Raw genomic sequence first — 15,369 nt, forward strand, 5'->3', positions numbered from 1 at the left:
GGATGTTGATAATCCAGAGGACGACAGCTTGTTGAACTATAGGGATGTTGCTTGAAGGTGTCGACGTGGCTGTTATTAGAAGGGATGCCTTGATCACAAGGCATCGGAGGGCGTATGTAACGGACAGGCCCGTTCTACTTCCTTTTTCGTAACATAAACCCGGACTTTATTTGAACTATGCTTATCTATGCACTCCACTCTTATCTACGTATAAATACTTGGTCGTGCCTAGAATTACGCCAGTCTTTCTTACCTTTTCCCCCCGAATCGAGGTGTCTTCAACCCGGTCCTTGATTCGTCCTTGTGTGCCGCTACTGACTATCATCGCTAACGTCACATGTATCGAACAAATGGTCAGATTGTAAACAGACTAGACAGGAACGAATTCCTCACTGGGCATCCAATTCCTTCTCTACCCATTCAATCATTCATTCAACTCTGCATCGCCATAGTGAATAGTAACAAAGTTCAAAGTGGGACAGACGACCGATCCTTCGTGTCGATTCTTCTTAGCTTGGTCCGCCGCTGCTGTTCAAATAGACCAAGTCCAGCATAGTTTCTGCATATAGGCTATAAGTAAGACTTCTAATGCCGAATTCCTGGAATCGACTCACCGGGCACTGACAGTCTGTCGTACTGCAGAGCGAAGTGTAGACAGACGGTGATGGTAGTAATGGAGATCAATGGATGGGGCCGGGCCGACCTGGATTCGGACTTTGAAATATTCTCTAGGCATTTCCGGCAAGAGCCGCAACAAGTTCTTTCAAAGTTCTTTCTCGTGTCCTTGTGCTTTGTAGTACGCTAGTGTTACACATCTGGTTTTGATGATAGTTGCCGTCGTACTGCAACATGTCAACGACTATTAGTCCTTCCGCCGGGAACCTTGAGCAATGTTGCGCTCAATGGGAGGTTGGCAGAGATTATTGAGAGCATTGAAGTGGAGTCTACTTATAACTGTTCTATTTGCATACACAAAGTTTACTATAATCGTACTCTTTATTCTGTTACTGTAAATGCCCTCAAATCGTACATAGACTCTAAGAAAGTGACGCGCGTTTGTAGCACCTAATAGATTATGCTGTTAGCTATAACGTAGACCTCACACAGCGTAGCGATAAGCAAAAACGCGATGGTGTATTCACTGTACCTAATAGAGTATGCTGTTAGCTATAACATAGACTACAGAATACCAATCAGTGACATAAACGAAGTAATATAAGTAGATACTCACCCTCACACAGCGTAGCGATAAGCAGAAACGCGGTGAGGGTGCTCGACAGACCGTATTCAATATATATAGTCCATCCCGACATAAAGGGGTATCGAGCTTGGCCGGCGGGATACGACGGAGCTCCTGCTTGCTAATCCAACATAGACAGCTACTCTTCCACTTCATATGTGACAGGGCCTTCATCACATATCTCCTTCCATTGTGCAGCCACCTCAGTAGCAGAAGGCGGTATAACAAAAGGTTGAGACAGACGCAGTGTTTGCAATGCTGCACGTGTGCACACAGCATGTCTCCGAGACTGGACCATGTCAACGAAAGAAGGCGACAAAACTGGCTCCTCATCAAGGAACTCGAAAGCCAGCGAGGTGAGTCCGGGAACGACATCCGGGTGGATATCCACATTGAGCCAGAGGACAAGTTCAGCGTTGGGAGGTAGCAACCGACGGGACATAGATAAGCTGGAAAGCGATATAGTTGTTTTCAGAAGACAGATTAAATCAACTTGCACTTCAACAGACATAGGGAATTTGGTACGGATGCAGAGGGATTTCAAGTTGCCTGCTGTCGAGCCAAGTAGAGACCTGGGAACCCGGACGCTATATGAATACTCATATGCGATACTCAGAGACTCCAGACCAGGAAATGCTACATGCGAAAGAAGATGAACGATTCCTCCCACCGACGAAAAACCAAATTCCATCATATCTTGACTCGCTTCGGTTTCGTACACATCAAGAAAACGAAGGCGCTGATGAGACGAAGGAGAGAGTATCACATCAAAGTCCGGACTATCATAGCATTGTAGATAAGCCACGTCGATGTTCGTCGCGAGCTTCAAAATATCGATATGGGTGGCTGTCCCATCATACCCATCGTACTCAGTGAGTTGTGACCATGGTAACTTAATCCGTTTGAAGACAGTGTGTGCTCCTTGTAGAGTGAGGCCGCGAAGCAGCGGAGCATATTCGAAGGCATTAAATCTAGGCTTGGCCAAATCCACGGGTAACTCAGGATCGTCATCTATGAATTCGATGGAAAGACGATTTAAGCAGTGAAGGGAGCCTCTGGCAGCGGAGAAAGCATGTAGAAAATCATAAGGGATGATCATTGAAACATCGATCCACCGTGGTGTGCTCAGGAGAAGAACAGGTATGAGACGGATCCTTGGAACCTTCCTCGAACTGTAGATAGATAGCATAATATTGCGCATCACAGACCGTTGAAGATACGTCTGAGGAAGATCCTGGCATGCCTGCTCGTTCTTGTATAGATCGAAATTCAGCGTAATGGACGATCAAAGCCGGGATGTCGACAGCGCGGTCGCCCTCCAATCCCTGCAGACCTGGGAAAGAACAAACGGCACGAACTGCCCATTCAATGACTCCCTCCCTTCCATATCAGTTACAGCGTCGAAATGGCACGCCAAGAAGATTTCATGTACGATGTCGTCTGGGATCGTACGGACGGGGTGAAAGATTGTCTTGCAGGATTCAATCAGGCACTCGACGCACGTCTTCTCATCCAAAAGCGCCACAAGCGCAGCCCGTGTCTGGGTTATCTGTTCCTGTAGTCCAGCTGAAAACCCATGGCCTCCACCTATAATGCCCTTCAGCTGAGTACACTCGGCGTCAAGGGGGGGATTGTTTGACTTGAGCAATTCATCCATTCGAAAAGCTGCCGCCTCGATGGAGAGAAATTTGATGGGAGACACTTCTGAATTATTCCGACATTGCGGGCAGCGGGGTGAGCCTGGCATCTAGAACGTTGATAAGATATATATATATAGTTAGTACAGGTTCACAATATCTTACCTTTCAGTAGTTTCTCAATGTGACCTCTGTCAAAATGGATGGTTCGGAAAAGGTCGGTAAATTCTTTTTTCTTTTTTGGCAACAACACTTTAAAACTTGAGGGCCAGCTGTCCAAAAGCAGCAGTCGTGGGTAGTGCAAATACTATCAGCGACATAGCGGAGGGGAGTCATAGCACGAAAACATTTCGACAAAACCCCCTTCGTCGTAGCACGATAGCTTTTTGTATAAGTCTATGTGACGGACCTCCTAGCAAGAAGCATCGCAACCCCTATTTTCTGCTTGGGGGTCATCATTCAGATGTTTTGCGCACCATCCATCAAAACGACTGCTTCGTGAGCAACTTACGACACTAGTACTGTGCAGAAATGAGGAGCACAAGACACCGAGGATAGACCTGACAGGTTCATGGAATACAAAATTATTCAGACAGCTTCAGCGGTATAAATCTGAAGAATCTTCAAGAAATGAAGTACTATCTGTTGGGATAGCAATCCCGAGCGAGTACGAGAACGTACTCGAAGATACCATGCCAGTCAGCGGCAGCTGACTTGGATCGTGATCCAGACTTATTTAGTATCTCGTAGAAAGATCTCGAAGTAATACGAAATGTATTTAAGTAGAACGTTTCTCTCTCGAGAGGCTAATTCTAGTTCTCTGTTACATTACTCTGCTCTCTACTTACAACACTATCGTTCAACGATGCCGCAAGGAGAACGAAATATCAATGTCCCATGAAGTATATATGAAACAAGTTCCGGGGTACGTCAACGATCAATTCTCTCAACAAGAGAAGGGGAATGAATCATCAGCTATCTATTATTTCGTAAAGATGCCATTTAAAACCTATTTGACCGCTCAGCACCGAAGCCAACAGAAGAGGAAGATAGTCTCTCACCCAAGCAGCAAAGTCACCAAATGCCGAATCCTGCGACAAGACGTATCTTCGAGCGTCAGAGAATCCAGTGACGTCCTGGCAACAGTATTCTTGACCACCGGCTTGATCGACATCCCAAACACCCGTCGTAAAGAATCCTTTGTATGGTGTGAATTAGTATATCGGGCGCCCCTAAAGCAAACAAGCTCACCGACTAGGTTGGTATTAATGATAAGCACGAATCCTTAAAGTGATCGGGCGTATTGCAAGTCGAAGAATCAATTTGAAAAGTCGGAGTGCCCCAAGAGCTCGGGGTCGGCAAACCGTAGTTGACGTCTACGAGAAAGGAATAAGCTAACCCCATGACAACCAGGAAGGAAAAAAAAATGACACACCCACTTGTCCGTGGTCGGTGTTCCACCACATCTTGATACCGTCCGCAGTGAGTTCGGGCCCATACGTGGCCCCATTAACATCGTTCGCCGCCTGGCCGAAGCTAGTCTTGCTGTTTACCGAGGCACCACAGGACTGGTAGTTGACATTCGGATCGCAGTTGGTGCCGCCCTCGGAGGCGGCGACATTCAGGTTCGCGCCGTTGACATTTCTCTCATCCATCCAGCAGCCGGTACTGCTGTGCATGGACATGGTGTTTTGGGTATACGAGTTCACCCCCTTGAACAAGTAGATCTCGCCTAGAGCACGGCGGGTTCTTAAACGCAAGGAAGCGAAAAAACGGGGAAGGGTAATCGCTTACCAGTTTCAGGCCATGTACCCCTGCTGGTGAACTATCAATTGGAAATGATGAGTATCTAGCCTCACGCAGAATAAATGAACGAAGGCATACCCAAATGGCCGGCCAGACACCACACATACTGGGCATCTGGTGGACGTTGATGATGAACTGAATCATGCGATGCCAATCAGGGCAACCACCGCCGTCAACGATGCCTTCAGATAGAAGACATGCTTAAAACCCATCGTGTATCCTTGGTTTGGTCCAGGACGTATAACACACACCATACTAGCAGAGAGTCCGCTCTCCTCTGTAGGCTTGGAACGATAAGCAGGATCATCGACGATCTTCGAAATCATCGCATCGGAAAGAGAAAGCATTTTCACAGAGCGTTGTTGTTTCAAGTTCGAATCAGGGTGAGCCACATGGAGAAGAGGCCCATCACCTCATGGTGAAGCCCACAGCCCTACACTTAGCGCTTCTTAACAACTCGCGGATCCCTCTTGGTAATTGGAACTCCACTTTGGACATCCTTACTTCATATTGAGTTTTTCTTCGAGTATTTATATGCTCATATCTTGGCTAGCTACTCATATTCTTGAGACATGTCCCAGACATGTCCTCCCCCCGAGGAACGCTTGCCTGAGCTGCAATTGCGGTCGGCTGCAAAGTCTTGAAAGAGTAAGCCTTCTGTGTTATTGTGCAGGACGCAGCTGTCCAGCACCTATACTTGCTTTGACCTAGATATGATAATCGTATCAACACCGTAACATATACCACGCCGGAAACTGTCATATGCTTGAAGATATACCCTGACAAAGATACTGCGATGAAAATTAGAGCATGTGGAAGTGGAAGACATACTTAGAATGATCGGGAGACGTGCGCCCTTCCCATTCCCAGATACAGGAGAGAAAGGCGGGCAGGAAACCCAAGCACAACAGGAGGTGACCAAGGGGAAAGTGACACTCACCCTAACTTGGTCGTCAATATTAGAGTGGGGGAAGGAATGAAGGAAGGACGGGCCCAGATCAGAGGTAGTACCAGGAGGGCGGACGCCAAGATGGAGAGCCCAAGTAGTCGATGGAAAGCAGGCGCGTGAGATCCTTAGCCTTCGGAATTTATCTTCGGATGCCGGCTTCTTCTGGAAGTTGCGACGAAAGAGTCCGGAATAAAACAAATCGAAGTACGATACATTCCACCAGACTGCAGAGTTAAAGGAAAAAAATTACCTTCCATCTGCGCCGCCAAAAACAGGTCCGACACTGTATCCTATCGCGATAACACCCTTGATACTTTCCCCCTAGATGTAGGCACACAAGGAGGGAATCCAATAAACATTTACTTGCCCCTCAATCGATAAGCTGGACGATGGTTTTCGAGAACCCTCGCGAGGAGGAGGTTTCCAATCATGCATCATGACTTGCGCCAAAAGGCATATCACCGAACCGGCTGAAATGCTATCGGTACACCAAAGGGACCAAGAGCGTAGAGATAATGACGCATAGCATAGACCTAGTCCGAAAAAAATATGGGGGAGGACTTTCTTGAATGGGAGAAGGTTTGTCTGGGTCGGGTCTGTGAGTTGGATCCGTTTTTTTGTGTGTTGTTGAGGAAGGCAGGAACACTTTCCTCGGGTGGGGTAGCACTGGGGATCGATCGACATAAGAAAGCAGTGGCTAAATAACAAGAACGGGTTCGTGAAGATGAAATTGTCCGGAAGTTATTTTTATTAATAATGTTGTCAGGAAAATCTGAAAAACCCGTCCTTGCGACTCAGATCTACCACTAGTCTAGTGCCTGACAGGAACACACTGGAACCGACGGAGCGCTTAGCACGAACCGTGAACAGCAATGCTGATAAACGATCTCGATCGACTGCTCTTTTTTTTTTTCCCTCCATACGCACGACGCCGTCTGCATATGTATATCCCTCTTCCACCCCATCTTGCACTGGGTCTAATATAAATACATCGAAAGCTATGACCTATTTGTTCTGGCCTGGTTGTTCGGTTCGTTCCTCGCCATCTGACCCTGACCACCGTCAGGAGAAAAACAGTCCTCCAAATTTCCGAATGTTTGGCTGCTACTTGAACGCTTGAACCGTGCGCTATGACGGACAAACCAAAAGGCTTATCGCATGCTCACTGCTGGATACAGACGAACCTGATTAAGTAAATAGGAACTATGGTTTCCTCACATTCTCCGAGCCAGGTCTTACGCCTTCACAAATGTAGCGCACGAAATGTTCATGGAACATATATGCTTATTGCCACCGGCCTGATCGTAGCTCGCCAACACTGCGTCAACTTGATCAGTCTTCTGCCGTCATCCTTGACGAAACTATCCAAATCCTTCGTAAAATTGGTGCTGAGCACCATCTGCGCCTCCCACTGACCATCCAATACACTGTCTGCAGTTATCAGCATCAACGCGCTCTCTAGCTTGAGCCCAGCCTCTATGGCGCTCATCTCGAGGACTGCAGGCGAGAATAGAGTGCGGATATTGGACGATAAAGAGGGCTTATGGTACTGTATTGCCGCCTGAGTGAGAGCAGCAAGAATATGGCATTGCGCTTGGGCAGAAGATAGACTCCATTCTGGGATGCAGATTTTGGTGACTTTGCTTTTCGCTGGCGCCGAAAGCGCGTCACGGAGAACTTGAGGTGACGCGAAGTACTAGGTACAAAGTACGATCACTGCGACGTCGTTCTTGTCGTGGTCTTTCTTCAAGAAATGCGATGGGATCGGTATGCTTCCAGGTAACACGTGGTCCCAGTACGCTGGATGATATGTTATCCTGCGCTTGCCCGAGCGTGTAGGGTGATCCTGAGCAGCCATCGTATTTCAGTATTGACTCTTTCGTTTTAGATTTGGTAACAAGTAAACCGTAGACCAACGATCCTGGATCTACTGCGGTTACGTGCCCGTTCGGTCTCACAAGCTTGGCCAGGATGACGATGCAATCTCCTTGCCCGCATCCGGCATGTATTGCGTTAACACGTCTCGGAAGTCTCAAGTCCCCTTGAATCGAGGAATATCTGCAGCTGTGATATGTAGAATTGTGCGAAGGAATTGATAGTGGACAATTATACCTGTTTTGTAGAAATAATTGACACTGCGGGCCAGGGTGCGTGCATACTCCTTCATTCAGGTTATCAGGATCTGACGTCGAGGGTAGAGTATACTACACTACAAGATCAATAGGTTCCTCCAGTATCTTGCAGTCGGATCCTAAGGTTTCCTTGCTGTATGCTCATTTTTCATTTTCTAGACCGTCTGATCATGTGTAGGTGTCTCTGAGTAGAATACCGGCAGCGGTCCTAATCATAGCATTGCTTTGTTCGCGGATGGCTATTGTGGATGTCCAGAAAGCCCAATTGAAGCCGCTGAACCGGCCCGTAGCATTCTGTGGGAAGAATCAAAGCGTTTGGATCATGCCACAGGCACGTCGTGGAACGCTGTTACCTTGGCTTTTTGGCGTACATGGTATCTTATTCCGACCTCTCCAGAGCCATACCACTTTCCTCATGCCCAGGGCCACATGACGATGTTGCAAAAATTACGTGCGAAGGTACTGGCACCAGTCTTGTCAAGATGATTTGATCCTCCTTGTATTTCCAGATGGGTATGGTACGGCGCCGCTGTCCTGGCTTAGCTTCGAAGTCTCACTGATGCTTGTTTTGATGCAGACCTAGATGAGTAGGAAAGTCTTCTACCATGTTCTGTCACTTGACTAGCCATCCGAACGAGGGTATGGTGCACTGACCATTCTCAGCACCGGTGCTTACAGCAAGGATATATTTCGGCTCGTCACTGAGTCTGATATCGGTCGATATGGCATGTAGCAGCGCCAAAAGACCTTCAGAGGTATGAAGTGCATGCCAACAAGCCGGTCTCCACAATGATGCTTAATGATTATCACACTACAGAAATTTCCTTCAAGCGGTAACCCATCTCGAAACGCGTGTGTTGGCACCAACAAGGCCTCCTCAACTTTGCTCCACATGCGGCGCCATCTTCATGAAGAATAACTGTAGTTCGTCAATTTTTCCAGTTTCTTTTCCTGACCCCAGCTTACTGTACTTGACACAGTTGCGTGGTCTGCCGAAATATCTCCTCAATTTCATTCTTCCTCGCCATTCCCGTCACTGGGTCTGAATTTCGGTGAGCATTTGTAATGGAACTTCGGCGCCCGGTTACAAATACGCTGTAGTAAGAAGGGATCCTTGGGGGAAAGCAAAGACTTATTTCATTTTCTTGCCTAGGCTTGACAGATGGTGCTTATTCATGCAGCACCCCACACATGCACCCTTCGTACACGTTCACACAAGGTATTGTCATGCTTTCCTTCTGGACATGGCTGAAGCTTGATACCACTCTTCTGACCACGGATCCGTGGGAAAGACTTGCTATGTTCCGAAAAATTTGGGAATGCCCCTGACTTTCAGGCTTCTTACTTGATTACTGGTTATTTGTCATACAACATTATCTGCTGGTGTATAAAGCACAAAATCATGGAGGACATCCATATACACCTTCTTGCATCATGTCTTTCTTTGCTATCCCTCCTGCACCCCCAACGAAGTTGGGCTACTACCGTGTTTTGTCCCCTCTGGCGAGTGTTCGCGTCTCGCCTATATAGCTGGGTGCGATGAGCATTGGCGACAAATTGCACAAGCTCTGATTTGGTAATATGGACAAGGAGGCGAGCTTCAAACTCCTCGACGCGTATTTTGATATGGGCGGCAACTTTATCGATACCGCCAATAGCTAGTAAGCGCTATCTTGATCTCTCCGTTGACAATATTGTAAATCTTCGTAGTCAGGACGAATCCTCGGAAGAGTTCATCGGTGAATGGGTCGAGAAGCGGGGCATTCGCGACCAACTGGTCATTGCCACCAAGGTAAGGCGCACTGAAATGTACAAGTTGGCCGACGTGCTCATGATGTTTTAGTACATCAAATGCGGTAACGATAGCATTCAGCAAAAGGTCAACTACACCGGAAACGGGAACAAATCTCTCCACATCTCCGTCAAAAACAGTCTTACAAAGCTGCGCACTGACTATATTGATATTCTCTACGTGCACTGGTGGGACGTCGAGACTTCTATCGAAGAGGTGATGAACAGTCTGCATAACCTCGTTGCTGAGGGGAAAGTTCTCTATCTTGTACGCATATCCTCCTTATTTCCTTTCCCTTGTTAACGTCTCGTAGGGCATCTCCGATTCACCTGCATGGGTCGTATCCCGCGCAAATATGTATGCTCAGGTCCATGGCAAGACACTCTTTGCGATCTATCAAGAATCGCTCTTTCGAGCGCGACATCATTCCTATGGCACGCACTCTTCTTAGGTCATGGGAAGTCATTGGTCGTTCTTATGCTGACAGTGGGGTTCCGTAGGTTTGGCGCTCGCCCCGTGGGATGTCATAGGTGGCGGCAAGTTAGGCACGGATGCAGAAGAGGAAGAGAGGAGACAGTCGGGAGAGAAAGGGCGTATTATCGTTGGACGAGGTGGCTGGGAGAGGGACGAGAACGAGAAGAAGATTTCGAGCGCTGGAAAAAGTTGCTTGCGAGGTTGGTGCGAAAAATATTCGCTCTGGTGAGCTCGTTTCTTCACATTGTCATGTGCTTTTGCTAATGGTAGTGTTAGTTGCTCTAGCGTACGTGATGCAGAAGGCGCGGTATGTTTTTCCTCTCGTCGGAGGTAGAAAGGTGGAGAACCTTGTAGCGAATTTGGAGCCGCTCGATATCACGCTATCAAAGGAGCAGGTAGAGTATCTGGAGAGTGTACTGCCGTTTGACCCTGGATCCCCTAATGTGATGATTGTGAGTGTCTGAATTCTTCAGTGGGTTGATTAGTGACTGGCTGGTTATCTAGGGTGATGGGTCAAGCTCTAATATGTTCATGGCGACGACGGCGCATATGTCGAAACAGCCGAGGGTGGAACCAATTAAACCATGATGCCGTTTCATGTCGTACTACTAAGCTGTCATTGCGAGCGTCATCTGCTCAAATGAAGGAAAGACTATTTTTCGCAAGCGCTAATCAAATTTCCATAGGGTCGTGGTCTGCGAGGTTCAGGGATGACTAGCTTGTGACTCTCTGACTCCACCACCATCGGTGTATCTCAGATGGTCAAGCGATTGCTACCAGAGGCTTCCTGACGATACTCAAGCGCCCATTGAGGCGCCGCTGGACACTGCTTTCCTTTTATGCCTGATCGTTCCAGCCGCATTATCCGCTTCAAGCATTATAATCTGTCTGGACTCGAAGTTTCAGTGCACGACGTTAAGGATCTCTTTGGCAAATACGTTCAGTGTTCCATCCATCTATTTTAAAGAATATGTAGCATTTCTCGTTCTCTTCACCATATTGCTCAGCACCAGATACGGCTTCTCCCCTGAACACCTTCTGTCGGACCGGTCCCTTTGATGGAATTGCGCGCCAATCCAGCCCTGAACTGTGCACTGTCGAGTGTCGTACGCTAGGCACATCATTCTGCACGTCACATCTCATTAATTACCGGGATCTTCATTGCAAAACTGTCGCTTCTCTCTTACCTCTTGTAATGATGGACGACGACATTCCCTCCAGCATACTGGACTGGTCTTCCGAAGATTCAGAATCAAGCTTCGAAGAATTTGGGAATTCAGGAAAGTATTCCGAGTCGCGGGAGAGGTCCCGAGCATCATTCGCAAAACCCAGACAAACGTCTCCTTATCCTTACGAGAATGTATCTGAGGAAGAGGCAAAAATGCCCTCCCGTGAGTCAACGCCTACGCGCCCACTTAGGAGAATATTTCCGTCTCTCTTTGGTGCCAGGAGGAACAATAGCACGTCTACGGGGACCACTGGTATGAGCGCTCTTTCAAGTGTCGGTAGCTGTTCTGACAAATCATCTCAGTACGCCAGCAAGCGCCTGCTGAGGATCCACCATTTGAAGAAGCTGGGCCAACTGCGCTCGTTTGGCAGACATATGCTGACGAGAGTACGATATATGACACTGAAATGGTCGCCAATGAAAGGGACAAAGTCAATATCCTCCTCGTTTTTGTGAGTGGGTCAGGTCGATGTTACTATATTAAACGTTTACATATTATAGGCGGGATTGTTCTCGGCGGTCGTAAGCGCTTTCATTGTACAATCCTCTTCGAATCTTCAGCCAGACTATGACAAACTGTCTGCATATCTGTTGTTCGACCTCGTAAATATACAACGCGCATTGGCAAATGGCACCTCGCTGGATGGTATCAGCACTTCAGGCGCAGATCCTGCGAGTCCTTTCATTCCAAAAACCTTGGACTCGTGCGTAAACGGGTTATGGTTCGCGAGTCTTACACTCAGTCTTGCCACCGCGTTGTTTGCGGTACTCGCTAATGAATGGCATTACCATTATCTATCACCTATCAGCGGGGACCCGCAGATTCGCAGTCGTATTCGACAGTTTCGTTATATGGGCCTTCGTCGCTGGCATGTCAGTGGTTTCATTGCTCTCTTGCCGTTGATGTTGCACCTATCCCTCGGTTTGTTTCTACTGGGCCTCGTTCTTTATCTTTTACCCCTGCAGCTGGTCATCGCGCTGCTGACGGGAGCCATAGCATTGTCGACTTTTGTGGTGTATGTCACTACCAACATGCTTCCGATGATATACCCACAATGCCCGTACAAGACACCGGTATCATCTGTTTTGTACGCCATTTTCATTCGGATGCTTGGACAGTTCCCCACTGTCTTGAACGCGATATCATCATCTCTTTCGCCTCATCATCGCACCTTACAGCTCGTCGAACTCCAAGCGGCAGAAACGTCACATGCCGAATTCGACGTCGGAGCACTCCATTGGCTGTATACGGTATCGTCGAACTCGTACATGCGCCGTCTCGTTATCCAGGCTCTATCTGGATTGCCTGCTGACTGCGAACGGTTTGCATATAACCTCTTTGAATCTCACTGGCGTGAGATACGCGATGAGAAAGAAGATATGTTGATGGATTGTATGGAGAGAGTTCTGAACCGAGACGGGAGCTCTACTCGGTGGATTCCCAAGGATATTCCAGATATCGACCGTAGGGTCGAGCAGCTTCTCCGGCTGGAGATTCAATTTCCTCCCTTACGCCGAGAACCTCAGTTTGGAGGGTATGATCTGGATCTCTCGAACAAGTACATTTACTTTGATGGCTTATCGATAACGCTATCCTCTCTCGAAGCCACACACATTCGAAAGCCTACACAGTTACCATCGCAGAAGCAAGTTGCCATGAATGCCTTATCCCACAATGATGTTCACCATCCTGTCGTCTGGAAGAGCCTATTCCTCCGTGCAGTTGATCAAGGATTATTTAGTCGCACGAGCGATACTGTACTCAACATCGATATGTGTTTCAACTTGGTAGCCTCCCTATTTCTCCCTGCTCGTCCTTCGTCTGCTTCGTGTAGCACCACTTTAGCGGATACCGCAGCTGAATGTTTTCCGGACGAAGTTCTCGACAATCTTCTCTCTTTCTTCGAAAATTTCGATCTGTATCAGGAGTCAATGGATCGTCGACCAAGGCTTCTTCTCTCAATCATGCGTCTCTTGGTGCTCAACTCGGAGCACTCCGAGTTAAATTTGATTGACGTACATTCGAGTCGACGTCGCTTCTTCCATTCTGATTCTACGATCGCCAAATATCGGCTGTTAATTGTCGCATTGTATGCGATCAGTAAAGGCATTCAAGATCCAGATATTGCTCCTTCTCCGTTCTGCCATCGCGGAGTATTCGAGGCGACACTCTCTTATATCACATCAGATTTGTTCATCGGAACTTCTGTGCGTTCTCAGAATGGATCAGAGTACGGGACCCTCGTTTGGACCTGCCGTGCTCACGCTCTTGCATGTGTAGCTTGGTTTATCGAGCGTGGCTCTGACTTTGGCGTCGTTGTACCTCTCTCTGAGTGGGCCACGAGGGATGTGTTTTCTAATCTCCTTCGCGTCGTGGCCCAGAGTGACGAATACTATCAATACAACACCCAGCGCATTCCTTACCAGCGTTTTGGCTCTCTGTTTGGCGTAATCAGCTTTTTAGTGGGTCAGGGACTCTCGGGAGGGATCTGCCATGCATATGAAACTTTCCGGCAGGAAAGAAGTTTGCAGTATATCGCGCAGCACAGCACACTTCACATATGGTTTATTGAAGGACTGCAGGGCTATATCAATCTGCTTTTGGAGGCGACTAACGAGACGGTCACAGGGAATCACACAGGTATTCAGTCGGAGGTTCTTGAAATGCATATCGAAGACCTTCATCAAGCGCCCGTGATTCTGACAATTTGCATGAGCATCGCGCTCAATGGCATCCCACGACGTCCTATCTTATCTGCCCTGGCTTCAATCGCTCCTGACCACCATGAATGGAATATATTGCTTGATTTCGTGGATTGGCACATAGATGACGACGCCTTCCTCGAGAGCTACTACTCTGACAGTCGCGAAGTAATACCGCCAGGTGATGCGAAACGTCTGAAGAAGAATCTGAAAGAGGTTGTTGATGTTCTGACCGACTGTGTTGGGACAGCAAAGGAACGCAATAGCAGCATCTACTGGGTAGGCGGCTGTTCTGAATCTTCCAATTTTCCGTCAACTGAAGACTTTAAAAGCCATTAATGAAGCCATACACTGGCACCGGGTCGTTGGAAACTCATCGTGGATCTCGATGGCGGAGGTGGAAGAAGAGAATACTCGGTTCTAGGAAGCTCGAAATGGGAGTCATGGAGAAGGATATCGAGCAAGGATAATTTGTAGCCTTGTACGAAAGGTCTGACAAATTGTTACAGTCAATCGGCCCGACGCTGGACACGATTAAATTATGATCATCATTACATGGCACGGAACCGCTCGCGCGTGCCGGAAGGAAGTATAAAAGATGTGGCACTACGACATCCCTCAACTTGCTAAACCACCCATACCCCCCTTCAAGACGCGCTTACCCACTTGGAACAAGCCCGCCGTAGAACTTGAAAAACTTCTAAGTGGGAAGACAGTATTAGTAGCCCTCTCAAAAAAACTCTCCTCTCCCAAAGCATAGGCACCACATAGAATACTTGAAGCACATTACAAGCAGACATAGCAACCAAGGCGATAATCGATCCCATCATCATATCATCATATTTGATTTTGTGACTATATCCTTGACTTGTCCTTGATGTCAGAATGTTCGACTTTTAAGACCTTCTATTAGCCAACCAACGTGTTCCTATCCAGCGAGATCGATAACCAAGAATGTTAACATTGGACATGAGGACCACCAGCTTGATGAAAATGCCAGACTGGTTTAAGCATAGAACTCCAGATGTCTTTCTGTGATGTGCAGTTTAGCATCACCAGCTTAATGTATGATATGATTCGACTTGTCTTTTCTTTCTACTTTCTGTGCCATCGTAGTACAGATATGTTGGGATTTTGCTGGAAAGTTCTAGAAAGGGCAATCCGGCATCATACCGAGAGTTGATGAGTAAGCTTGAGAGAAAGAGAATGTTGTAGTAAATTCTAGATACAAGCCTGGAGAGTATAAATACAAGCTCTGTAGGAGCTGTAGAATAACAAGTTCATACCATCTGGCCTTACCAGCCTGGAGTCTACCCTGCACATCACCGAGGATTTCCAATAAGATACAGGAATAACCTACCCCACAGAGAATTCTTTTGGCCCGCAGAGAAAGGTATGAGTTTGATGG

General features: G+C 47.5%; 5 protein-coding genes across 5 annotated transcripts; 2 read left to right on the forward strand and 3 right to left on the reverse strand.

Annotated features, from left to right (window-relative positions):
* Nucleotides 1-4,271: 4,271 nt before the first annotated feature.
* BT62DRAFT_914045 (uncharacterized protein) lies at nt 4,272-4,610 on the reverse strand (the record flags this gene model as incomplete). Its single annotated transcript, XM_043183902.1, has 1 exon — nt 4,272-4,610. A coding segment is annotated over one exon (339 nt), but the record flags the coding sequence as incomplete, so codon positions are not given.
* Nucleotides 4,611-4,712: 102 nt separating this feature from the next.
* On the reverse strand, nt 4,713-5,066 carry BT62DRAFT_740785 (uncharacterized protein). The gene has a single exon (XM_043182111.1). It carries the CDS (start codon nt 5,028-5,030, stop codon nt 4,824-4,826), a length of 207 nt encoding a protein of 68 aa, XP_043032805.1. The 5' UTR covers nt 5,031-5,066; the 3' UTR covers nt 4,713-4,823.
* Nucleotides 5,067-6,394: 1,328 nt separating this feature from the next.
* BT62DRAFT_1058179 (uncharacterized protein) lies at nt 6,395-7,490 on the reverse strand (the record flags this gene model as incomplete). Its single annotated transcript, XM_043178591.1, has 5 exons — nt 6,395-6,609; nt 6,684-6,760; nt 6,817-6,873; nt 6,952-7,328; nt 7,350-7,490. The coding sequence occupies 5 exons, from the start codon at nt 7,488-7,490 to the stop codon at nt 6,395-6,397; spliced, it is 867 nt and encodes a 288-aa protein (XP_043032806.1).
* Nucleotides 7,491-9,198: 1,708 nt separating this feature from the next.
* On the forward strand, nt 9,199-10,618 carry BT62DRAFT_983451 (aryl-alcohol dehydrogenase [NADP+]; the record flags this gene model as incomplete). The annotated part of the gene is made up of 10 exons (XM_043189785.1): nt 9,199-9,279; nt 9,355-9,425; nt 9,475-9,556; nt 9,608-9,823; nt 9,870-9,923; nt 9,958-10,024; nt 10,057-10,167; nt 10,208-10,255; nt 10,307-10,482; nt 10,535-10,618. The coding sequence occupies 10 exons, from the start codon at nt 9,199-9,201 to the stop codon at nt 10,616-10,618; spliced, it is 990 nt and encodes a 329-aa protein (XP_043032807.1).
* A 966-nt stretch (nt 10,619-11,584) lies between these two features.
* BT62DRAFT_877633 (uncharacterized protein) lies at nt 11,585-12,221 on the forward strand (the record flags this gene model as incomplete). The annotated part of the gene is made up of 2 exons (XM_043182557.1): nt 11,585-11,710; nt 11,760-12,221. Coding segments are annotated over 2 exons (588 nt in total), but the record flags the coding sequence as incomplete, so codon positions are not given.
* Between the last annotated feature and the right edge of the window lie 3,148 nt (nt 12,222-15,369).

This window comes from Guyanagaster necrorhizus, assembly GCF_019112545.1.
Source record: "Guyanagaster necrorhizus MCA 3950 unplaced genomic scaffold BT62scaffold_79, whole genome shotgun sequence".
NCBI lineage: Eukaryota > Fungi > Basidiomycota > Agaricomycetes > Agaricales > Physalacriaceae > Guyanagaster > Guyanagaster necrorhizus.